We start from the raw sequence: 26,511 nt of genomic DNA on the forward strand, positions 1-26,511 counted from the left end.
TCCTTGTCTATCATAAAAAGTAATGGATAAGGAAAGACCAATTGCCAGCACTATAAATCAGCTTCTGTGTTAAGCTAACGTTATCCCCATCAACCTTGGCTCTTGGAGGGTTTACTAAAATCACTGAAGCTCTTTGATGGATGACGTGCATTTACAAATCAATCATTCTCTGTCCTGGATCTAAACCATCTTTGAAACTGCCAGGGGTAGCTCTTGATTTTATCGTATCAGGGCTCTGTCTTGTTGTTTGTGGTTTGGGGCATATCCTGCTTGTTATAGGACTGATGATACCAACCCTGCTTTGAGTAATACCTTGAGACCAATGGAATTACAGGTGGAGTAATGTACTGCTTAGCATGAGTAAGAGGTGGGCTTTATCTAACTTTCCATTTAGCAAAGTATTAAGCCTTTTCTTCCCCCCTGTCCTCGACTTGTCTGCTATGGGCCAAACTTTATCCCTTGTGTCACCCCCACTGAAGCCAAAGAAGTTACACTGTAGATTAATTTGCTACTGTGTGTTTCAGATCATGTCCTTTCTGCTATTAAAGCCCTGTACTGGGTGAGTGGATTTTGTATTTCAGTGAGAGCTACAACATCACTGTGAAATAGTGTACTGGGGGAAAATTCATGGGAGGCTCTTCGCTGGAGTTATTAGAATGTAGGTGTACAAAGCACTGGCGAATATACTCAGGCTTGGGAGGATGCACTTTGAACATATGAGGTTTTCAATGGCCAGATTTTTCAAAGACTAGTGCTTTACATTGGGCTTCTAAATCCATGTTATCAGTTAAATTGAATGTGGCCTGATTTTCAAAGTTGGTGAGAGCCCTTGTCTTCCATTCACTTCATTGGGAGCAGGATTGTCCCATAGCCACTCCTGTTTTTATGCTGTGGTTTGTATTCTGAGCAGAAACCTCATGAACTGTATGTAATACCTTGTGAAAGCATACCTGTCTCTTCCTTCTTGAGCAGTGTTTCTTTTTGAACATGTCTTAGGAGGCCAGTGTGTCTCATGATTGTCCCTCGACTATGCAGTTGAAAATAAGCCGTTATAAAACGAGATGCTGGATCAGAAAATAGAGCTCTTCCCAGTGGGGGTAAGATCTCTGTCACAAGAGATGATGAGTAGCACGTTGAAGTTGCAGTTGCTAGCTTTCACCATGCTCTGTGGGGAGAAGCCCAGAATGAATAGAACTGAATTTTTGTGGAGTCTTCTGTAGCAGGAATGAGCAGAGTTAAAGTTGAACCATAAAATCCACCCCCCCCCCCCCAAGTGTGACTTTCAGTGCTGCCTTGTGCAAATAGCCTCAACGACAACGCCCACACTATTTTGTTTTTTTCATGTTAGAAATATCAGGTCTTGATTTTCCTGTTCTTGCTGGGAGGTAGAGACCTGGACTGGGATCACAATAATGCAGTGGACTGAAACTTGGGCTATGATATTTCATGCCTTCAGTTGAGGCACAGTGGGGATAATTAGCCAGATTTTGGCTGTTCTGGATTTGTTTGACAATTCTTAACATAAACCAACTACAGTAGAGCCTCAGAGTTATGAACAACTTGGAAATGAAGGTTGTTTGTAACTCTGAAACGTTCATAACTCTGAACAAAATGTCATGGGCAGGGTGGATTTGATATAAATCATGATTTAAATCACGAGTTAGGAAGACTCAATTTCTATCGTGGATTTTTACGTAAAAGTGCTTTCTCGTTGGTTGTTATAACCCTAATACATATTCTTCATGACTCATAGATAGACATAGATTTCATTTTCAGACGGTACACATTATACATTTTTAAAGTGATTTATTTTGAAAACTTTTCATATTAGTTTTACAGCTGTATCAGAAAATGAACGATTGTTTATTTCATTTACCTCAGGTAATGGAAGCAGATAGTTCACTCCCAGTGACTTCATAAATATTTCCAATTCAACTGGTTAATCATTAATATTTGGAGGATTTTCTTGCCATGCTGTATTAGGAGGAGGAGATCATCAGACACACTCTGAAATTGTTTTATTTAACTAAAACAACAACGTTATGTATTCTGGATTTTTTCCTTCAACAGCAAACATAATATTTTAACACAACAAACATATGCATTTTTGAATGTAAACGTTTAAGGTTTTTAAAATCAGGTTTGTTTTTGTTAAAATTGTTTTTAACTAAAATAATTAAATGAAATATTTAAAAAAAAAAATTAAATTGACTATGTCAGCCACATGAACATGAGAAACTTAAAATATTGGCTTCTGCAGCTAACTCAGTTGGCTTTACGTTCATTTTCCTGTTTGTTCACAGTCTGGAAAAGAAAAACAAAGCTTTCCTGCTTTTTCAGGTCCCAAATGATTTCTCAATTTGGAATGAATTAGTCCAAAGGAAGAAAATATTCTTTCTACACTAGTAGAAGAAGCTACCACTATTAAAAGCGAGATTATCGCTTCAACAGTCTCTGAATCCAAGGGATTAAGTGACTTCCACTACTTATGTGGTGTGACTTTCTTTAACACATCAGCAGCAAACATATATTTCTTGAACGGTTCACCCTTAGCTCTGAAGTTTATTATAGTTGGCATTATGGACGGGATGGTTGCTGGATGTTCATGTCATAGCCAACTCCTCTTCTTCAGCAGGTAAGGTTTGACCCTGAATATTTGCAAGAAAATGAGCTAGAGATAGTGCTTGCCCCATTTGATTTTTAATGCTTGTAATTTACTCTGTCATTGCATATTTCTCTTTTTAAGATCTCAGTTCCTTCAAATTTCAATAGCATGAGCAATAAAACAGCTCTTTTCCTGCATTTTGTTCAAGGCTGGAGAAATAGGCTTCAGGATACTCAGCAATATACTCAACATTTCCTTAACCATGTTGAGAACTTTGGCTGTGACAGTGCCATCTACTTTTTCATGATTTTGTTCACAAACTGTCATCAGATTAGGCCAGTTCTTGATATAATGCTCACAACAGTCCACTTCTGAGGTCGATCACAGATCTTGTGGAGAGTTAGCTTGGTTCCTCCAACTTTTTTTAGCGTAACTGCTGCAAAGTGGATGTTACAGAAGTATTTTACAATTTGAAAACACATTAGCCTTTATTACTGGAACACTGAAGTCTTTGGCTACAAGGCGCATCAAATGAGCACTGCAACCGTATGTTAGTAGCTTGGGACTCTCTCCTAAATAATTTCTTCTCATCTTGGATACATTTGCAGCATTGTCTGGGACCAAGCTGCATACTAGACATTTGAATTTTTTTCACAGTTTGTTATAGCTTTTACTGCTGCTACTTGTAAGTATTCTGCTGTGTGTGCTTTTCCTGATGAACCAATTGTTTCTGTAAGGCAAGCATTCCCTTCTTCTAAAAAGGGGAAAAGGAGATAGAGAATAAGACTGAGAATATATCATTGCCCTTATATAATCCATAGTACACCCACATCTCGAATACTGTGTACGGATGTGGTCTCCTCACCTCAAAAAAGATATTCTAGCAGCATAGAAAAAAGTTCAGAAAAGGGCAACTAAAATGATTAGGGGTTTGGCGAGGGTCCCATATGAGGAAAGATTAGAGACTAGGCCTCTTCAGCTTGGAAAACAGGAGACTAAGGGGGGGGTTATGACAGAGGTATATAAAATCATGAGTAATGTGGAGAAAGTGGATAGAAAGTTATTTACTTATTCCCATAATCAAGAACTAGGGGTCACCAAATGAATTATTAGGTAGCAGGTTTAAAACAAATAAAAGGAATTTCTTCTTCATGCCGCGCACAGTCAACTTGTGGAACTCCTACCTGAGGAGGTTCTGAGTTGGATATAACAGTGTTTAAAAGGGAACTGGATAAATTCATGGTGGCTAAGTCCATAAAATGGCTATTAGCAGGAAGGGTAAAGAATGGTATCCCTAGCCTCTGTTCATCAGAGGATGGAGATGGATGGCAGGGAGAGAGATCACTTGATCATTGCCTATTGCTCACTCCCTCTGGGGCACCTGGCATTGGCTTACTGTCGGTAGACAGATATTGGGCTAGATAGACCTTTGGTCTGACCCAGTACGCTGTTCTTATGTCACACAAGCACATACAACAGGATCATTGTGGACATTGTTCCACCCGTCAAGACTCAGGTTAACAATTTTATCCTCTAGACCTTTTGCACACTATTCAATTTCTCTTTCATACACTTTATCCAGCAGTTTGCCTGCGACATCTGCTCTGTTGGGTGGACTGTATCCTGGTCTTAATGACTGAACCATGTTAATAAAGTGTGAATTCTCAATCATACAGAAAGGAGAGTTTGTTGCATAAACAAACAGGGCAATTTTTTCATCTTTTTGTAATCTGCTGGTTCTTATAACAAACTTATCTATGGTTGTTGGTGGATGATGGAGATGTTTTCTTTTTGCTACAGGCGATGTACTGTGACTGTGTGATATACATGATGTGACTGAAACACTGTCATTGGCAGATAACTCTGAAACTATAGAAAATGATGGTGATCTTGAAGGTGGATAGTCTTCAGAATCCATTGTGTTGAGGATCGATTCTCCTAAACAAAATAAGTCAATGCAGTTGTTTTATTATTACCACCATACTGCTCATTTAATATTACTCATTGCACTCAGTACTACTTTAACGGTGAAATTGTAAAAAGAGAGTCTGTTTATTTCAGCTATTTATTTTTTATCACAACTGCATCTGAAGTGATAGTGCCATAGAGTAACAACTATATATTTTGCTCAGACATGAGAATTCAAGAATAGTCCAGGAGGAAGACAGGCTGTCCTTAAGAAAGAAGTATGAAATAAAAAAGTTTACCAACCTGAAGATCCTGCATGTTCAGACATGTTCCTTTCATCATCTTCAGTGCAGCTTCCTCCTGAGAAGGAACGCTTAGCGTGATGTTGTTGTTTCATTTGGGCAGCCTAGCCTTGCATTTCTTGGGTGCACTGTTTGCATTTTGCACGCATGCCTGTCTTACCCACAGGTCGAGGAACTTCATTAAAATATTCCCGAACTAGATCTCTCTTTTGGCCTGCTGCCATTATAGGTTTTCCCTTCTAGTGAGAGAATGCTATGGTAGATCTCAAATCAATGAAAGCTACACTCAGAAAGACCTCAAGACATCTGGAATATGCTGCTCAAACGGTTTCACTTTTGTTTCTACTGCCTGTCTCTCCCTTCTCACATTTATCTCCAGATTTCTTCTCCTTGTCCAGATCTATTCTGCCCCCAGCAATCTTCTTTGAACTTTTTGAAACTTTGCACTTTTAAAGAGAGGTAAGGGATTTACTCCGTGTATACCAATTTGCAGAAGGACAATAAGGTTGAAGTCTGTTATTTCTCACCTCTATATATTTATTGAAAAACATTTTTGCTTTTAACAAGCATGTTATCTCTGGAGACACAGATCCACAGTTTGAGAACTGCAAAACTAAGTGGCTCTGATCGTATCTTCTAGACTGAGCACTGAGTCCCACTGGGTAGATAGAAATATTAGCCTAAATAATTTATACAGAAGCCCCTGGAACCACATAAGATTGGGTCCCTAATCCATGAACTATTGGAACTCATTTACAAAACTTTTTTTAAACCATTACATGAATATATTGGCTCATACTATAGAATAAGAATTTATAATCCCTATTCCATGATGAGATATCCTTGAGCAATAATGTATCTTAATTAAAACCATCTTTTGATAGGTTCTTTCCTAAAAATGCATTTTATAAAAAAAAATCAGTGGGTTTTTTTTTTTTTTAAATCATTCATTTTTATCTACCCTGGCCACAGGTAGAGAATACGAAAGACCAGGGTTCACGAGTTATAAAGCACCTGCAATCGCAGGGACTGATTTTGGAGAGACCCAGATAAACCTGCCAAACAACCCACCCTATGCTGCAGTGGAAAATGAGTGTGTGTTTGGGGGTGGGAGGAACAATCTGCCAATATGACCTGGGGAAAATTTTTTTTGACCCTGAGCATGTGAGCAAAACCCACCAGCCAGGCATAAGAGCGAGAATTCTCTGTATTACCTGAGTGTACCGTCCACCGTTCTGGTGTCTCATCTCCACCTATAGTCATGTCTAAAGTTTAGGAAGAAGGATTTAATTAAAAAAAAAAAAAAAAAGGACCCAGAATATGTCAGTGGGGAAAAATTTCCTTCCTGACCAGTATTTAATTTGTAATTAAAGAGGTGCCAGGGCTCAAGCATAGCTGACATGGCAAGCCCAGAGGTGTCAGGGCTATGAACTGCCAAGTCTAGAGGTGCCGTGGCTCAGCCCTGGCACAAATCAAGCCCTGTTCCTGACCCTTGCAGGTGTCCAGCTGAAGAACTGAAGCATGAGATGCAGGACATAAGACAGGACCAGATGAGACCCCTTGGGCCACTGAACTCAACTGCCTGCGGTCACAAGCAACCACATCATACCATCCCACTCATAAATTTATTTCTGTTTTAAAACGAAGTAGGTTATTTGCACCCACTACTTTTGGGAGACTGTTCTAGAACCTTATTCCTCTGGTGGTTAGAAAACTTCTCCTAATTTCCAACCTACATGTATTCACAGCCAGAATTTATGCATTTCTTCTTGTGTCAACTTTTTCCTTTAACTTAAATACCAGTAGCTCTTCTCCATCCCTGGTGTTCACACATGGGATATATATGTGAAGAGCAATCGGATCACTTCTCTGCCTTCTTTTCGTTAGGCTAAACAAGCCAAGATCTTTTAGTCTTCTCCCATAAGATGGGTTTTCCATTTCTCTGATCATCTTTGTTAGTTTTCTTTGAATATGGAAATAAGTTCTTCGACAATTCACATTTTTGGGGAGTGGTGGCTTTTCTGCATAGGAAAGGAGAGCCCAAATGAATAATTTCTCTTTTATTCTACCTAGAATCGCTTCCCAGTGAGCAGGACCCTGGAAACATGTTTTGTTTTACAGATAATGTTGAATGGTTCTCTTTTATTCATTTTGGCAAGTCTGCCAAACACAGTGGCTTTGTATGGTTACAAAGCATTTGGGTGGCAGGCACTGTATGACGATTCATAGATACTGCAGTAACAAGGGTTATAGAAAAACCACAAGGGCAATATTGTAGTTATCTAGATCTACGTTTTCAAAAGAGATCACTGATTTTGGATGCCAAGCTTGTAACACTTTGGGCCTTAACTTTCAGAGGTGTTGAGTGCCTACAGCCTCTGTTGCTTTTAAAATGGAGTGATGGGTGTCCAGTACTTGTGAAAGTCAGGCCAAAGAAATCTCATGTTAGGCACCCACAAGTCAATGCCTCCTCTTGAGAAACATGAGCCTAAGTCATGAGTGCAGCCAGTGCTAGTAAAATCCTTTCTCAAGTTGACAGTTTATCAGCCTTGAGGATGAACCCAGTCTACCTTCCTTTGAAAACGATTTCTCTCATATACAGTTGCATTGTGAACAGAAGCAAATCTGGGGAATGCTGGGTATGACTACTGAGCCATCTGATCCATTTGGCATACTGGTCCAGCTGTAGATCTTCAGTGAACAAGGAGATGGGAAGATGAGTCATTCTTCACACTTTGGTCTCTGACTCTTTCACTTGCATATATGGTTTAGATCTGTATCTCTGATTCCGTTTGTCTGCATGTAGGCTCTCTTTTGATGTGGCCATGTCGGACACTTCATGCTTGCTCCTTTTTTACTGTTATATGGGGTTTTGTTCCTGTATTAGAGTGTAGATCCATTATTATTGCATGGACGTACAGATCCTATGGATAACAGTGGTTTCTCACCCGTGGCCTGTCACATTCTCTGTTGTTCAGCTTTATTACTATTTTTTTAAATGATTCAACAATAAATCCACTTGAGTGTTCAGTGGCTAAAGACAGCAGTGTCTAATCCAGGCTTCCTTTTCCAGGTATTACCCAGGCTTGCCATCTGTTTCAGAGGCTTGTGACAATGCTGTGCTACAGAGGTACTGTCTGTGCTTGTCAGCCAGCCCTTGCAATGCACTGGAAGTCTTAGATTTAGCTCCCTTGTAGTGGCCTTGTCTTGTGTTCCAGGAGAGCTAATTGCTGCAGATCCCCTCTGTGCAATCCCATGTAAGCCATGTGTTCTGAAATGTCCTCTTTAGCTTCTGCCAGCATCCTCTAGTTAAAACTTGAGTCTTAGTGTAGAAGACGGCTAGAGGCTTAGATAGTACCGACTCTAAATGTGACCTTTCTTTTAACGCGTGGGTTCTTACTCAGCTCGGAATGGGAGCTATTTTTTGCATCTGACTGTGAGCTTGTTTCACAGGAACAAACTGCCATTGTGCTTGTGGGGCTGGGTTTGAAGCTGTGGAACTTGTGTGGGCTGAAGAAGGCAACATGCCCACTTCTGATTAGAAAGTCAAGGGATTTGAATTCTTTATAGTGACCTTTGAGAACTACTCATTTGAATCCTGCAGTAGGCAAATGCACGTGGACTCCTAGAAAAAGCGGCTAAGGTTGGAGAAGCACTTCTGGGTGGTGTCTGGGCTTGCTTGAGGGTTACTGGATTAAGGCCTGGTAGATTAGAGGACCATGCTAATCAGTAGGATGTGGCTGCTTCTATGAACGAATCAATGTGAAAGGAAATCAGATATAATTGTGACTATCTAAGCAGATAATTCAAATAAAAGGCTTGTGAATGTGATGTCTGTTCTGTTTTTTTGCAGTGGGTGTTTCTGATGATGTATGGGAGGATTAGAACAGGGAAGAACATCATTGTCTGGGTCTTCCTGACCACCTGCTGAAATGTCAGGTTTTTTAGATTTTAATGCAGAAAATTAGTGAGATTTTCCTGACCTGGACCTGCCTGAAGTAGAAGAACAGAGGACAAGCTCATCTGTCTCAGTATCTCTTTATCTTTGGAAGTTTAAGCAAGTGTCTAGGCAAATAAATGCTTATTTTTGGCATATAGATGCCAGTATGGGTCCAAATGTAGATAACCTATTAAGGTGCCAATATCTGGGGAAAAATGGAGCTCACAAAGTCCAATTTCCCACTGATACATTGCTGGAAAATCGCAATTTGAAAAGGAAAGGTTCCCTGCGTCAGTGCTGCTCTCTAGGCTGTGATGACCTGTTCTCGCATCATTTTAGTCAGGTGGAAGCTGCCTTTAAGTCTGAAGTCAGAGGTCCCCAAATTGTGGAGGGTGCCCCCTTAGACGGGCACCGAGGAACATTTGAGGGGGCGCGATGGGGCCCAGACCAGCCCCCGCGAAGGATGGGGAGGGAGCACCGCTCAGCCCCGCTCTGCTCCGGCCCGGCCTCACCTCCCAGCCACACCCTTGCCTGTGGCCCCGCTCCTGGCCTCAAACCTGCCCCTGCCATCCCCGCCCCCTGGAGCCATGGCCTAGCTCTGGGGATGGGGGCAGAGGGGGTACAGACGGGTAAAGGGGGGTGGGGCGTGATCCTGAAAAGTTTGGGGGCCACTGTCCTAAGCATTCAAGTCAAAGGTATTTCTGCACCTAGGATAATATCAGAAGAATTAGTGTAAAGTAACGGACTTATTTGTGTAAAGTGATTGGACCCATTAAAATAATTTACAGGGAGCAAAGAGTGTTTCCTGGAACAAGAAGAACTTGAAGGATGGCTAGTGGGAGACTTCCAGGCATTGGAGGTGGCTTGATAGACAGCATTATGGTAGACAATGAGAGGATTAAGATGAGGGGGAAATGAGAGCAGTGGTGATGTCCGAGTAAGTTTATAGGGATTATGGGCCCAATTTGTCCCTTTAGTGGAATGCACTGACTTTAAAAATAAATAAATAAATAAAATCTTGGAAATGCTCCCATCTTCTCTGACCAAAGTGAGCAGGAAAGGGACCCAACCATGATTTGAAATACACAGCATCAGGGATGCTAATTCTTGCAAGTATGCTTAGACAGCTCAGCTCTTCTCCAGAGCTGCTAATAACTTAGGTTTGCATCGTGGCTTCTTTCCCAAATGACTTCAAAGCACTCTGCACATTATACACACATGCAGCATGGTTGAAATGCAGCCACATCTGGAATGGAGCCCAGGAAATCAAGGTGCACATAAAATGCTAATACAAGAAGGGAAGTCTTAGCCCAGGACTCCAGGGGAAAGCTGAAATTCTTACCCAACAGGATCGTGGTCTCTTTTTATGTCCACAGAAGACAAACAGGTTTTGAAGGGTTTGTGTGAAACATGCACATGCTAACAACTGCATGGAGCACAGTTTACTTGGGAAGGATTAAGGACTGAGTCGACCCTGCTAGGTGGGGTGAAATGAGCTGCATCGCCTGGGAGGTCCTCTGCAGGAGTTCAGGTGCTGACGTGGTTTCCCTCCCATTCTAGGTTTAACTGGAGCAGTCTGGTCCCCCTGCAGCTGAGGGGCAGGACACTGGGCCTGCAGGCGGAGGATTCGGAGTTCCGCCTTGAAGGCATGCCCTTCCGCATCTTTGGGGGCTCCATGCACTATTTCCGAGTCCCCAAGGAATACTGGAGAGATCGCATGGTTAAGATGAAGACATGTGGCTTGAACACCCTCACCACGTAAGTGCTATCTTCACTAACTGGGTCCTGAAGAGTGGCTATTTAAGTTAGGGGGGATTTTGCCATTGACTAGAGCAAGTCCTAAAAGTGTCTTCTGTTCAAATCATGAAAAAAAGATTGGATCCTTTCCCTGCTCCCCTTCACATGTTTTCCTGCCAGCAGGTCATTAGCCTTCCCCTGAATATGCTATCCAGCTAGCTAATTCCATGCTCCCCTGAACATTCTCTAGCTGATGGCTACCAGCTCCAGTACTGTTGGTGGCTCTGAGTCCCAAGGGTACCTCCTGTTTGTTCCAATCTTTCTGCTGTGTAGCAGCAGCCCCTATCAACCAGATATCTCTTCCTTGTTAGCTGCTTCTGCACACCTCCAGGCTTGGATGTCTGTAGGAGTGTCTGGAAACAAGGAAAAGAGCTAGTACTTAAATGATGCAAGAGCTATCCATGGAGAACCAGTAAGCACATGTTTGAGAACTACTGCTCTAGGCCAATATAATGTGGGGTCTTGAGCTGATGCTGGGTTTGGGCCTGTTTAATCATCCTCTTAAACTGATACCCTCAATCATGCATGGAGCAGACAGATTGAGCTGTTGTCTTTGGGAGCCTGGGGGGTGTTGTGGACAGAACACAAAGGGCATACTGCACAAGGAGCAAACAAGGGCCTGCTTGACTTGGCCTCTGCTTACTTAACCACCTTCAGTTCTGCCAGTCCACAAATCTGACTCTGACCTTCTCTAAGGTTTACAATACACCTCAAGAACCTGCTCTGTTAGTCCTGGCTTTCCGGGTATTTCTGAGGGAGTCTGTTGTGACTGGTCACTTAGCACTTTCACAGTGGCAGGGCAGGTCCAGGGTCTGCAGCTGCCTGTGGACATGACAGTGCTTTGGAAACTGCTTCAGCTGTGGCAATGAAGAGATACCTGGGCACCAAAGTCTAAATTCCAAGGTGAGTCTAAAACTGTCCCTTCAGTGTGCAAGTCACAGCAACTTAGGCTCCTTTTCACTTCATTACTTAGACTCCCACTCTCTTACCAACCTTTAACAGACCTTCCTCCTTACTGATCCTCTGAACTTGATCCAACGAGCCTAAGGGCATCTGAGCTGGTGTAACTCACATACTGAAGGGCTGGAAGAAAGAAATGTAGGAAGAAAAGCGTCTAACAGGAGAATGTAAGAAGTGGGGTATAAAGACAACCTCACCCTACTCTAACTGCAGGCTCCTCAGTGTGAAGTAACATCAACATACACCCCTTTACACAGGTGCACAAATAGCTGTAAGCTTGTTTGAATCTATTTCTGGCTAGAACTGTGTGTACACAAGAAGGCAGTGTATTGTGGAAGGGGGCAAGGGCCCACAGTCCTAGCCCCACTGCTCAGTGTATGAATTCCCGGTCCCTCACTCTAACTCTGTGTTCTCAGGTATGTGCCATGGAACCTTCACGAAGCAGCGAATGGGAAGTTTGATTTCAGCGGAAACCTGGATTTAGAGTATGTGGTGCAATAATGAGGAGGGTTTGTTTTGGTTTTTTACTCTATTGCTATCACTGGTTTGAGTGTAGGGGGCAGGGTGTTGGGGCGGGGGGCAGGTACAACAGTAAGAACAACGAACTTTGTGTGTTTGAATCTTTGTTTGCACCCAAGGTGGCATGTTAGATTTGCATGTGATTTTACTTTGAATAAAAGTACATCCCTGATTCTGTCGGGTTGTAGGTTCGCTGCCTCTCCCTGAGCAATAACTTTAGGATGCAGCTTCTGTTAAGGAAGGATGAACTTGACTGCTAGAGAAGTGTTTACATAGCAAGCATGTGCTGCATAGATAGTTTTATAGGGACACGTAGAGAAATGTTCAGATCGCTATCCCCTTCCCTCTCCTCTCCAGTCACCACCACATCAGGCAGTTCTGCTTTGTTCAGTGCCTCCTTTCTAGGCCTGCAATGGAAACAATGCTAGAACAGTGGTCTCCAAACTCTTTTGATAGTGCACCCCATCAGTAAAAAAAAGTTTTGAGCGTGCACACCCTGCTCCTGGCCGAACTGCCAAGGAAGGGGAGAAAAAAAACAAAAGCTGCTCGGACTCCTGGCCGAACTGCCAAAGGGGGAGTGGGGGGTTAAGAGCAGCGCTGCTCTGGCACTGCTCTTCCTGCCACGCACCCCCAAGGATCCCCTTGCGCATCTCACTTTGGAGACCACTGTGCTAGAAGACTGTGGTTTGACACACTCACTGTTTTTGGCGTCAAGGATAGTGGTCAGGAACTCCTTTCACAGGCAGGTTTCAAGGCTGGTTTGCTTGTCTAGCATGGAGAAGGATGCAGGGGTCTTTCTAAGTTTTGCTCCAGGTAACATCTATAACAGGGTTCTGACGTATTCCCTGACCATATCATTGAGGCAAAGTCTATTGGGACCCTGCTTACAGCAACCATGTTTAGCAACTGTTTTGTTGAGCATGGAGCTGTTCCCAGCCCAGATAGCATCTTGGGTAACCTCGTCAGTGTAGCCTAGTGGTTTAGAACAGGTGATCAGGAGTTGGGAGAACTGACTCTGCCACTGACTCTGTTTGACCTTGAGCAAAGCACTCAGTCTGTTTTGTGCCTCATCTTTCTCATCAGTAAAATGGGGATGGTACAGAAGTGCCAAGTAATAGTATCTTACTAGACACTTCTAGGTTGGAGCAGCATTTTCTAAAGTCTCAGCTATGCAAAACATCCACAAAAAGTTTGTAGTTACTCTGCATTTGTGTTGGGGGTTTACCTGCATGCTTGTTAAGATGTAACAGGTCCATTATAAATCTCTGTTCTTCCAAAAGCCCTCCTCTCCCCATATGCTGTCTTACTCTTACCCTTCCCCTTCCGTCCTCAGCAACAGTGAAGGTCATCCACTGACTCTCAGCATCACCACACTGACTTTCCCGTGAGTGGGAAGTTGGGGGAGAGTGGTGATTTGCTTGGTGCCATCTGTCAAGTGGTGAAACATTTGTCCTGGGTAGAGGTTGCTCAGTTCACTCTCTGGGCAGTCTGCCTTCACAGTTAAGTCAGAAGCTCTCTGCTGTGTGGAGTCAGGTGGTGGGCAGTGCCAGTTAAATGGAATAATGGTATTGTTACCAATCATGTGACTGCATTAAGGCTCTGCGCCCACTACCCCTCTAATTTTTTGAGGCCTTTGAAACCCACTGATTTGGAATCTCCTCTTATTGTTGCTACAGCAAACTATTTCCTTTGTCTTTGCTGCGTAGACAGCATGGTCATGGGTGCATTAGGAATCCACAGAAACCAGGTGGTTTTTTAGTGAGACAATAATTAATGTTGTCTGGATCTCTTAGGGCCTTCCTTACGTTGGCAGCTGAAGTTGGATTGTGGGTGATTCTGCGTCCAGGACCCTATATCTGCTCTGAATGGGATCTTGGTGGTCTTCCCAGGTAAGAGTATGCATGGTAGTCACATGGATTTGGGTTTTTTGTTTGACTCAAATGCTTAGGCATTCAGCCCTTAACTTGAGACACTGTATATTTTTGCGTTCGTAAGACCATAGGAACACACAAGCTCTTCGGGTCATGCAGCCCAGCTTCCTGCAGAGATTCAGAAATAATGTTAGGAAATGATCAAATGTTTCAGCCTGTGTATTCCAAGGAGATGGTCATGTCCCATAGCAGCAAGATTCCCACTCAGTCATTGGTCCTTTCAGAGCATTATAGACAGTAGACCTGGAATTAGAATTCTGCTATGAACAGTTTGTTGTTTTTAAAAAGGCTGTTGTGTATAATGGTTAGAGCAGAGACTTGGCATTAGGAGTCCATGTTCTATCTCTGTCTCACTGTGTGACTTAGATTTACCTTCCTTATGCTTGTTTCCCCGTCTATAAAATGTAGATACTGATATTTGCAACTTGATGTAAGGATTCATTCACCCCAGGGCTCATTTTAATAGTCATGTGGGGACACACACATGATGTGGATGGGAGCAATAATGTCTCATGGTTCCCTCATCCCTCTATTAGAACTTCTTCTAAAGCTTTGTCCTCCTGAGTACCTTTTTCCCCCACAACAAAACCTTCGCTTACAAGCAGCTCTCTAGATCTGTGAGGCTATCATGGCCAGCAGCAGCTCAGGCTGGTTCATAAGGTGGAATCAGCATATTTACCAGTTATCTGGCTGCCACTGCATAAGTGGAATCTCATGTTTACAGCAGCCTGGTCATGGTAAGAGCCTGTGAGAGTCAAATCTAACCCGTAAGCACTGAGTATCTCTCCTGGTTACCAAATCCCAATGGGACAGCTGCCAAGATTCAGTCCCACTTGTTTATCTTTCCTTGTCTTGCTCACCAGAGCTTTAACCTCTGTGGAGGAGCCTTGGCTCTGATGAAATTTTAGGATGATCTCCCTGCGTTTCTCGTCTCACTTTTGCTGCAACTCACACTCTCCCGACTCTCAGACAAAATGAATTCAGTGTGTTTTGGCTATTTCATGCAATTAGCGTAATCTTATCAGGAGACTGAGTTTGATTAAGGCCTCTGGGGTATCCTTCTGTAGCAGTGTGAGGCTTTTGCCTTAATACTTTGCCACAACATGCAACAAACTGTTTTGTGCAAGCCTGGGGGCCCAGGTGGCAGCAGGATGTGCTGCCACCGGGGAATCAAAATTAGAGTAGAGTTCTGAAATTGTGAATGTCTGACAGAGATTCTCTCTTGTCCCATCCTTTCACCGTCACTCATGATGCCACAGCTGCTTGTGATAACAGGAAGCAGTTGGTTAGAAATAATATTAGTCAAAAATGACAGCATTATTAGCTGATCCCAAGTCACTGTTTAACATATTTTGTGGTCATAGAACCCCTTTTGCCTGATAAAGTAAGTAATAGTATCTGCATTTTACAGTTCAGGAAACTGAGGCAAAGCATGGTTGTGACTTGGCCAGAGCCATACAGTTGCAGAGTGTGATGTAGAACCCAATAATTCTGACTCTCAGATCCCTACTCTTACCATTAGCCCAGGCTTTCTCCTGTAGGCGCAGGCAATGAGCAGAGTTACTGAGGTTAGATGGATTGTAATAGCTCTGCAGTATAGTGCACTTGGATACACATTGATTGTTCCTTTGTTATCCCAAACAAACCAATTAAATCCTGTAACCCTGCATTAGAAGTGAAGGGACTGATCAGCTGAAAGGATGCTGTGTGTTGGGGTGGTGATTTGGAGGTGTTGGAAGCTTGGTTGAGGATGTATTTTTATGAAGGAGCATTGGTTATAACAATGCAGAAAACTCAAGAATACTCCTCTTCCTTGCCACTATAGATGATGGAGGTCATAGGCTGTTCTCACAGTTCACCCCCACCTCTTTCTGTCAAGGGCATATCCTCCCACCCCGGCAGCTCAAGAATGATCCAGCTCAAAAACAAAAAACCTCTTTATCTTCTGAGATATAGGGCTTAGCCCATGAGATATCATGCATGTGAACTGGAATGGGACTGCGTCTCCCAAGTGCATATTCCAAAGTACAGGGTTGACAGGGGGTGATGAACAGTTAGAATCCGGAATCTTGTTTTAGACTAGTTAACAAATGTAAGTGGAGGTTTGTATTGTAAATATACTTAATAGGATTACGGTCAGGAAAGTGATTCTTTCTTACATGAAACAAGCTCAAATGTCCCATGGGATTCCTTTGTCATTCATGGCATAAATGTCTGTGTAATGTTCCTCTTTGCTGCTAAATAGCTGCTGTGTTCACCTCCAGGATCTCCTCCACCCTGCAGTCATGGGTGAAGGGATTTTAACTGACATGCCCCTCCTGCCATAAAAGATGCTATATAAATGTAAAATGACTGTCATTATTCAGCACATCTGCCCCTTCTATGTCTTACAGTCATTGCTGCTGAACCGATGGTAGAAGCAAGCATTTTCCTGTTAGCGCTGCAGAGAGAGCAAACTGGCTTTTGTTCTGCCTCTTTTTCATTATCCACACTGTCTAAACTTCTGGTGCGGGATCTTTATTTTTGGGACTGATATCTAAAACAGAGATAATCCAGCTTGACGTTGAGATCCCAAATGCTTTTGCAGAACTATTGCTAGGAAAAAGCCTTTTTGACTTGTAAACTGTTTAACTCACTCTCTGATCAAAATAGAGAGAGAATAAAGCAAACTTTACAATGTGTCATTTAATGAGTCATTGAACTCCATGTTGGATGCTACAGTTAATGTGAATCCAGGACAAAATCACTAATGTCTGTGTACATCTTTGTGTGAGTGCACTGGATAAAAGTACAGGCCATGATTATGTCCTAAGTGTATCTAGCTTAGAGTCTGATACTGCTGTGTGCTCTCAGAGAGATGTAGAGTACCTTCAGCTCCCATCTAGCTCGCTGGGAGCTCAACGTCTCTCAAGAAGCTCTCAGTACCTTGCAGGATGGAGCTGTTTCTGAGCTAAATGACCTAAAAATGGGAATTGTTTTTGCCTGAACTCTGTGACTTGTAAGCAAGTGGCAGTAATGCATGCAGGCTGGAGCAGAAGTTGGTCCCCAGTCGATTCCCGCTGCTGCTGCTGAACAGTTTCTGGTTACTCCAGGACTCTCCTTCTATTCTCTCCTAGCTGGCTACTCCAAGACCCAGAAATGCAACTGAGAACAACCTACAAAGGCTTCACAGAGGCTGTGGATGCCTATTTTGATCACTTGATGACCAGAGTGGTCCCTCTTCAGGCAAGTAAGATGCATCACCCTCTCTTTTCAGGACTTGGCTGCTGTAAGCATTAGAGACCATTCATGCAGTGGCAACAGGATAACAGGCAAATGTGCTGACTCCACCTTATGAACCAGTCTAGACTGCAGCTGGCCATGGTAGTCTCACAGATCTAGTGAGTTGCTTTCAAGTGGGGGCTGGGGGACAATCCTAGCTCATCTTTTACTGAGTTCTCTGGAGGAGTACGGTGTGCAGTAGGATGACGCTCCCATTAGATTACTCTCTTCTTCTCCACCCTCCTCCTCCTCCTCCCCCCGCCCCACAGCAGCGACGTACAGGTTTTCCCTAGCTTGGAAGGGACCGCCTTAACTGCTGAAGTGAGTGTCCCCTCTCCTCCTCACAGACATTCATTTCTTGAGCCCAGGGCTGGTATAACTCCAGTTTCAGCTGGGTTAGAAATCGTGAACCTGGTGATCAGCTTCTCCCCTCTCTTCTTACAGTACAAGAAAGGGGGCCCCATCATCGCAGTGCAGGTGGAGAATGAATATGGTTCCTACGCCAAAGACCCTCAGTACCTGACCTACATTAAAATGGTAATGTTGGCACTCCACTCTCCCCTGTGACAGGCACCTCCTGAGCCTGCTCTTTAGCGTCCTCCTTTCCTGCACTCCTACAAACCTCTGCTGACACCTGAGCACACCGGGAGAACCTCAGCAGGGTCAGTGTCTAATCCAGCTAACCTCCAATACCCATGTCCCTGTAGCAGGTGAAGTGATCCACCCTGTATCTCGATGGGGATTCGGGTGGGGAAAGAGATCATGTTTAACCCCTTCAGTGCAGACAAGAGCCCATGTATGCTGACTGTTGCACTTCATGAGCCCTTCCCAGAAACACAGGGATACCTACCTGGCCCTGGGCAAGGCTGTCCCCTGGCAGTGCTCATTCCCATTCTCCAGATCAGAAGCAGTTTTGTGGTGGTTCTGAGGCATGCCAGATCCAGTGCCTTCCCTGGGAGAGAGATTTCTGTGAGCCAGACAAGCCTCCTCCTAAACCTCTGTAATCTGGAGCTCAGCATTGGCCAGGCAGGCTAATTTGATTAAGGCCTCCCTCATCCTCATCAAGCAGATACTATGCCCCAGTCTGGGCTTCTGAGCTGGTGGCAAAGAGCTGGTGTAGACTTGAGGAAGCTGTGTCATCCTGGTGGATCAAATATGAGCCATGCTGACTTGCTTACCTGTGCTGCTGGCACGATACCCATGGCAATGCAGACAATTAACTGGGGTCACTTTACAGTTCAGAGGGTCATCTTTCTGTGAGAATCTGAAAATCCTGTTATGTGTAAGAGGGAAGTTACTTGCTCAGTGTCCTGCTCTGTGTGTGTGTGTGCGTGTGTGTATTATGGGGATGGTGTTCTGTTTTCAAATGCTTGTGCTTCAAATGTGTAAGATTCAGAGTAACTATTAAGATCTTGGATGGGGTGGATGAAGACCACCTCGCACACATCCTTTGGCTTCAAACAGGTGGCACAGTGCCCTTTTTGCCCGTAAGACCCCGCTCCCTAGAGTATTGTATTTACAGGCCCAGGTTTGCACCATAAACTCAGTGTCACCTGCTTTTCTGCCGTGGCATTGACAGCTCCTGCTTTAACCTTGCACGTATTTCAGCACCCTTGTGCTTGAAGCCAGTGGGAGAGTTAACTGGATTAGTTCTGGCTCAGGACATCTTATTCCTCACAACTAGCTTGCAAGTATTCAACTGAAGGAGTCACGTGGCGAGGTTCCTAATCCTCTGTGAATTATTCCCTTCCTGCGTTAACTCAATCTTCATCTCCTTGGAGGTTAAATATGCCATGTCCTAGTTAACAGGTTAGAAGGTTGATTTCTAGCCTGAACAAAGCATATGAGAGCCATTTTAAAAAGTCTGTCTAGTTCACGCTGCCACTTCTTATATCAAGTGATGAGCATGTAAGTAAATGGCTGTTTGGGTCCTATAACACTCTGGCATGGAGATGGCACTATTGCATTGCTCTAAGATCAGCCTTGACAATTTACCAGCACAGGTGTAAAGTCTGCTTGCTCACCTTTACCATTATGATTATGACGATGAAAGAGCTAGAGATATTTCACTCGCCTGTCAAAACAAATTACATGCTCCAGACGAGTGACTGAATAGAATTTTTCAAGTCTATTTCCTTTTGGTCTGGTATTATGTGTGGCACCTGCTGTCTGAGGCTGCATTGTCTAGTGGTTAAAGGGGAGGGACTAGGAAATCAGGACTCCCAGGGTTCTGCTCTTGCCTTTGGATGAGAGTGTGGTATAGGGTTGGTGCAGAGAGACTCCTAGGTTCTGTTCCTAGCTTGGCCCCTGGGTTTTGAATGTGATGAGCTGGTTACTTCACCTTCTTTTGCCCATCTGTGACTCTAGACTGACTTGTGTTTGTTGTTAACATGGTGCAGTCATCGTAAAATTCACATTTAAATTAAAAAACAAAAAAGCTGCTTAAGTTCCCACTCCCCATCGCACCCTGTCAGGTGCTGCCTTTACCCTTGTGTGTCCTTGTCATGACCTCCTGTACCAGCAGCCACCTTCCTCAAGGTACATGAGCATACTGCTGCTGTGATTATCTGAATGCATACACCTGTGCCTGCCTTTGACTCTGTTTCTAATCCTGGTTTTCCTGTTGCACCCGAAAATCCTGTAATGCATTTCAATGTGCAGTGACTCACTGTTTTTTTTACTTACATCCAAGTAAAATAAATGAATAAATACAAACGTAACATTAATGCAGCATTCTAGGAATATTAAATAGGTGCAAGTGAGAGAAATTCCAAAATTCCCACAGTAACTGTATTCTGCCCAACTACAAGTGTCCATTAAGATCTAAACATGATAGCGAATGCAGTATAATGATGAACAGAGATTGGCAAAGAAACTGGAACCAGGCCAATGTATCTCTGAAATGTTGTCTCTTTAAATTCTCAGTCATAACACTGATTTAATGCAACATTCCTTTGTGCAATATGTAAATGTTCATCGTGTAAGTGCTTTACATACATTAGCTAATGAATCCTTGCAGGTAACTGGTTCAGACTGATATGTATTTATCCCTGTTTTACTATGTGGTAAAAGTAGAATGGAGAACTAAGAGAAGTCACCATTCAGGGATTCCCTTGGCATAGTTACCTATGACGTTTGCCCAGAAATGAGTGAGAGCTGTGTCCATTACTTGGTGATTCTGCTAACCCAACCTGGTCTTCTATATTAAATGGTAGGAAGGCAGACTATTCTTTCTCCTTCCCCTATATTCCCCTTGGAGTTGGAAGCAGCGGAATTACAGATATGTTCAACATATTGCCCAACGGGGATACGTAATCCTGAAATTTGGGAGGGCCAATCCAGTCAAATAAAGAATCTCAGTGGGACAAAAATGAAGGGAGGCAGAATAGGGGGCTGTGGTAGCTTAAAAATATGTATATTTCAACCACTTTTCTTCTGGTAGTAAAGTTTGACAGCACGTCAAAGGGAAGGGGCCTGCTCACATTGAAATGAATTGAGATTTTGCCATTAACTTCAGTGAAAACAGGAATAAGATGTGGTTTGATATTTACATAGCCCATTTTGGCCAGAAAGTAGCACAGTGCTTTATTGTGAAGTGCACAGCTGTGGCCCCAGATGAAACTTCCTCCATTACTTTCAATGGATGGATGAAAAATAGTTTAGAAGCATCCGGGTAAGAGGTCTGTCCCCTATCTTCCTCCCTCCACCCCAAAGAAAGATGATACTGAACTGTACTTCCTTAGTGTGCTGGTGAAATGTTACATTCAGGTCCCAGCACAATGATTTTTTGTTTGATTTAGGCCCTGTTAGACCGAGGGATTGTGGAACTGTTAATGACTTCTGACAACAGGGATGGACTGTCCTCTGGCTACGTGGAAGGAGGTATGTGGCATTGCAGTGCTTTTCAAGGGGGAAAGTTAAAGCTACTCGTTGGGATGGTGGAAAAGATTGATTCCTTAAATGAGGGGAGGTGCATTTCCTTAGGTACCTCTTTATTATTTATTTATTTTTGTGTTGCGTTAGCTCGTAGGAGCACAAGTCAAGGACTCGGGCCCCATTGTGCTAGATGTTGTACAAGCACAGCGAAAAGGGAGTCCCAAAGAGCTTAGTGCAGTTTCCTTTTCAGTGTGTGACTGGGATATGGATGGCAGCAGAGTTGCACCATGGCTATACAACCCGTTGAAGCACTGAGAGCTATATAGCACTTTCCAGACCATGTGGAGGAGTGGAGGGCTGATAGGGATGAACAGCTTGGATATAATAAGGTTTAACCATATATAGCTACCTCATCCTGTTTGGTGAGAGGCATCTGCAACTTCCATTAGAGTTCTTTGGAAGATGTAAGAGATGAGATATCAAGAGGTGTTGAGCAAAGAGGCTGAAATTGCGGTTGATGCTAAAAATACTACCCTAGTTATTTATTTCAGTTTAACACATTAAAAATGCCTGCACGTAAGCACTAGATACCCTAATAATTACTAAAAGTGCCATCACCTTTTGTTAGGATTTTGGATTTCAGGTTACAAGTCAGAAGGCCTCATTAAAGGCTAAAATGGGAGACTGAAATTTCCCATTCTGAAAGGGTTGAAAATAGTTTGTGGAGGAGCAGACTGGCTAGCCATGGGTTACAGTGGCGTCTGTGTGCTTGTCCCTAGAGCGTGGAACTTTTGGGGTGCGAAGAGGAGTCGGGAGGGACAAGTTGACTTTTGTGGTATAAATCACATCACAAATCAATCCTCCTAACGAGCTACAATCTCCCTGAAAATAACTCCTAGAAACCCAGTTTAGCACCTAGCCATGTAGAAACCCAAGTGCATGAGCTCTGATTCTGTGTTCTGCATTTGATTGTGTTGTGTACAGCACCATATTGAGATGTTGCTTTTTCCATGCCTGATCCTGCAGCTAGCCTTTACTCACTTCAGCAGGGCTACCCACCTGGGTAATGACTACTCTCCTGTGTAATGGTTTGCAGGTCCCAGGGCTATGTTAGTCACAAATAAGGCAGCGAGTCTTTCACTGAGGTCATGGACTCCATGACTTTCCAGGCCCTCCGTGACTTCTGCAGCAGCAGGTGTGGCTGACCCCAGGGCTCCCTTAACAGCTGGGACGGCCTGGTGCCAGCCACACCAGCAGCTGCTCAGGCAGCTAGTCCTGGCCGCTGTCCAAGAGCAGCGGCAAGGCTCTGGCCATCTCTCCACCCCCAGAATGGCAGCAGCAAGGTCCCAGACCGCTCCCCCGCCCAGCAGCGGTGATGTGCTGGAGCTACCCCAACTCACTCCCAGTAGTGTTGCTGGAGCACCCCGCCTACACTCAGCAACTACCATTTAGTCAGGGGTATTTTTAGTAAAAGTCATGGCCAGGTCACGGGCCATGACTTTTTGTTTATTGCCAGTGACCTGTCCGTGACTTTTACTAAAAATAGCCGTGGCTAAATCATAGCTTTGGGCACAAATGCTGCTGATCAGTCCAGAGAGAAGCACATGGAGATCACAAAATAAGTGATCTTTGCTCTTACATTTTAAATAATTATATAAGGAGGCAGCGGGAATTCATTCTTGGTGTAACTCTGAAGCTTGTAGAGTTGCACCCCAACTTACTGTAGCCTGTTCCAGTTTTCCTTTCAGCTACAGCAGTTTCCAGCTTTGTCCACACAGGGTCACTCTCTCCCTGCCAGTGAGCTCAGCACTTGGAAGGGCTGGGGGGTGGAAATCCCCTTTTTAGCACTCCTTGCCTTCCCTGGGAATGTTTACTGCCTTGGAGCGCTCTCTTGTGCGGAGTTGTCTTTTCCAGAGGGCTGTGTGATGAGAGGGCTTTGATACCGATTCGCCTTTTAGATGTCATAACAATCTGCTCATTACAGTCAACATGTCAAGTAATCAGGAACGCGGAATAACTAGGGCTTCAAGTGATGCTGCAGCAGCAGCAGCAAGGTGGCTGAAAGCACAAAAGGGAAGGTAATAAGAATCTGCTGTAGAAAAAGGCAGAAAGATGAGAGGAGAAACTGCTGGCATGAGGTTGGAAAGGAATATAAAGCCATGGTCCTGAGGCCTGGTTCACTCTTCAAGTCAGTGGAGGCTTGGTTTCCTTTTAAAATGTGTGCATGATTCCCATTCATGCTGGTGGCTGACAGTGCCTTGCGGAGAAGAATATCCATTGTGGAAGGGCATCTGCCCCAGGGTGTCATAGCCAGTCTGGTAGTTCTCTCCTAGCTCCTACTCTGTGACTGTAAAGCGCCCTGCTGGCGGCAGAATCAGTGCAGTGGTGGGAGCAAAGCTTCTCGTGGTGTGCATCCCCTTCACTCCCATGGACACAGCATATGCCATGTGCTGCAGCTCTCTGGGGGTAGCATCGAAGCCTGTAGCTCGCTGTCTGTATGGATCCATCAGCTATCGACCTGGGCTAAGGAAGGAGGTGCAAGAGCTGCAGAGGCTCCTTAAACCCTGAGGCTGGCGTGGCAAAGCTTCAGTACTTCTCCACAGGCTGGAATAGGGTAAAGTATCTCCCAAATACCAATCCCCAGCATCCACCCCAGTTCATCAGGCATGGTCCTGGAAGCAGGCTTTGCATCGCTGTGCAGATTATCTATTACAATTTCCACCAAGGTGGTAGACACGGGGCCGTGGATGGCTGTTGTTGGCCATCCTAGCAAAAGCTGCCTCCTGTACTCCCTGAAGATGGGAGGTGCTTTGGACAGGGAAGGAGAGCTTCCAGAGAACCTACTTAGCTAGCTCACCTTTATATCTGGATTAGCTCTGTCGCTTCCCAGAGTTTTTGATAGCAGCTCAGCAATATATTGCTAATTCCTAGTGGACGGGTGGCCTCTTCCCATGTAAACTACCATCACACTCTGCACTAATTGGCAACCTTGTTGGCAGTCTTGACAGTGAACCTAAGGGCTAAATGGGCCACGGAATCCAAACTCCTGGTCCCTCCAGGTCAGGACTGACGTGCATTGGGATGGGATGTGTGTAAAGCTTACCCTGCTGCTGCCCAGGCTTTACCTGATCTGAGGCTTTGGCCTTGATTTTGTTCTCCCACCAGTTTCAGTGGAGTTCTTGATTTGCACTGAAAGCAATACTAGGCACCTTGTCTCCAGGGCTGTCAACCAGTGCGTTCCACCAGCAGTAAACTTGTGTTTTGTTCTTGCAAAAGAATTGACTTACTCATCTGTACCATTGGTTACAGAAATCTGTGAAAATCAAGGTAAAAATGGTGAAATGCTGGCTCTGGCTCTTGTAAATATTCTGTTTGAATTGTTGTGCTTGACAGAAGAGGGGCTGGAGCTGATGCCAGCTCTCTCTTTAGATTATTGTGGAATAATGTACTTCTGTATTAACACTACCTGTACCACTGCTCCTTACATCGCAGAGCTCTTGGAATGGAGTGTCTTAAATGTCAGGCAAGGGCAAGGGAAGAGTTAGGTCCTTCACACCACAGCCCCTGCTGGGTTGAAGAATACTGGTTACTGAGCAGAGGTGTATACTGTTTCAAAGAGCTGTCAAGGGGCCAGGTACCCTGGTTCTCCTGGACTTTGCAGTGCCTTTCACCCAGCATCCAATGAGCATCATCTATCTACCTGTCGGCTTGTTTCCAGTAAAACACTGGTGTGTCTCCCTGCTGAGATGTAGACTTTAATTGGGAGATCTATCCAGCTCATCCAGATTGTGATTTCTCAATCTCTGCTCTTGTTCACCTACCCCCCACAGAACCATTAAGCTGTAAGCCTCTGCCAAGAATAGAGTATCCTGCAGCGAAAGCCTGGGAGATCAGAATTGCCTGCAGATATGATTTCTAATAATAACAGTTTTCCTTTGTGGTGCCTTTCATCCAAGGATCTCCAAGTGCTTTACGAATGCTAATTAAGCCCTGGGATACCCATGAGGTGGGCTGCTGTTATTTCTTGCTTGTATCTCTGTGTGAATATTCAGAGCTAGAAATGTGGCCTGCAGTTATTCCACTGTTTGTTGAATTCCAGAAGCTGAGAAGCTTCATGGGAGGTCAGGACTTGGATTGGAGATCTCCAAGGAGCACCCAGCTGTGCTGCAGAGTGTTGTGTTAATGATTCAGTAATTGGCTTATTTTACCTCTGACTTGGTGATGGGTTGATGCCTGTCCTGGTATGTGGAAAAGTTCCATCAGTTGAGGGAATTGATTGCCTATCAGCACTAGCGAAGACTCTTCTTTTTCAACAGCTTTGGCCACTGTTAACTTTCAGAAGATGGATTACAGCTTCCTGAACTTTCTGGACACAGTACAGGTAAGATGCGAAGAATTGCCTTTGTTCAGCCTATTCTTATCATTGAAACAGTGTCATCCAAACACTGATACCTTGCTTTTGTGGTGGATGCTTCAGGCTCCCCTTCCCTTAGGGCTAAATCCCTTTGAAGTCAATGAAAAGTTTCCCACTAATTTCAGTGGAAGTTGGATGGGATCTTAATGAGGCCGCACCCCAGTGCTCACTTACTGCTTGCTTTCCCATATGGTTGTGGAGCTTGGCTAGTGTTCACAACCTGGGATCTATCTTTGGGAAAGTGGGGAGATAGTGTGTGCATCAGAATTTCTACAGCTGAGGCCTGGCTGTGGTATAATGCAGAGAGAGAGACAGGCTGCAGATCAAGCTCTGAATTTTGGATGCCTCAAAGATGGTCAATGTTTGGATCTAAGATTCTGGTTCAGCCCATTATGGGTGAATCCTAATTTCGTAGTAGTCATGAAATTGGAGGATTGGGCAGCTGGGAGCTTGAGAACTCTTAAGAGCTTAGTTTCAGCCTCCCAGGGATTAGATGTTCAGGACAGAAGCCCACAGCTTTTCAGGAGCACACCTCAGTCATTGCAACCCTGAAGGGGACACAGCCAACCTCCAGGTTACTGAGATTATGAAAAACGTGTGTAGCACTGTATAAAAAGGTACAGGCTATTTGCAAAATGCAGATTTAGATATGAGTTGGGTGTTCAACAGCCAGCCCCCCGCCTTCCCTGTTGTTAAATTATATGGTGTTGGGATAGCGGGGCACTAGTCCAGCTGCATCTCGAGGAAATGGCATGGTGGGAATGTGTGGTGGAAAAGCAAGATGCTGAGATGTCCCCGATAGACGTGCTACATCACAAAGCCACCAGCGACATGCGATTAAATTATCCCCCCTGCCTGGATTGAATTTGCAGCATGAGGTCTGTGTTTCTGTCCTTTTTAGTGCTTAACAGATTTGAACGTCTGGTAATTCCTTTTTCTAATATTGAGTGATGGATTAAACAATTTAAGTGAACAAGTTTTGGCAGGAGAAGGCAGGA

At 44.1% G+C, this 26,511-nt stretch overlaps 1 protein-coding gene across 1 annotated transcript in view; it reads left to right on the plus strand.

The window, feature by feature from the left end:
* Window positions 1-26,511, plus strand: part of GLB1L2 (galactosidase beta 1 like 2) — a 49,633-nt gene that overhangs the window by 3,396 nt on the left and 19,726 nt on the right. Inside the window, exons 2-8 of the mRNA XM_075073607.1 lie at window positions 10,316-10,513; window positions 11,929-11,997; window positions 13,825-13,920; window positions 17,079-17,187; window positions 17,668-17,760; window positions 21,024-21,105; window positions 25,416-25,480. Coding sequence (XP_074929708.1) covers window positions 10,404-10,513; window positions 11,929-11,997; window positions 13,825-13,920; window positions 17,079-17,187; window positions 17,668-17,760; window positions 21,024-21,105; window positions 25,416-25,480 — 624 coding nt within the window. The 5' untranslated portion in view covers window positions 10,316-10,403. The remainder of the gene's footprint in view (window positions 1-10,315; window positions 10,514-11,928; window positions 11,998-13,824; window positions 13,921-17,078; window positions 17,188-17,667; window positions 17,761-21,023; window positions 21,106-25,415; window positions 25,481-26,511) is intronic.

This window comes from Chelonoidis abingdonii, chromosome 18 (assembly GCF_003597395.2).
Source record: "Chelonoidis abingdonii isolate Lonesome George chromosome 18, CheloAbing_2.0, whole genome shotgun sequence".
In the NCBI taxonomy this organism is placed as follows: domain Eukaryota; kingdom Metazoa; phylum Chordata; order Testudines; family Testudinidae; genus Chelonoidis; species Chelonoidis abingdonii.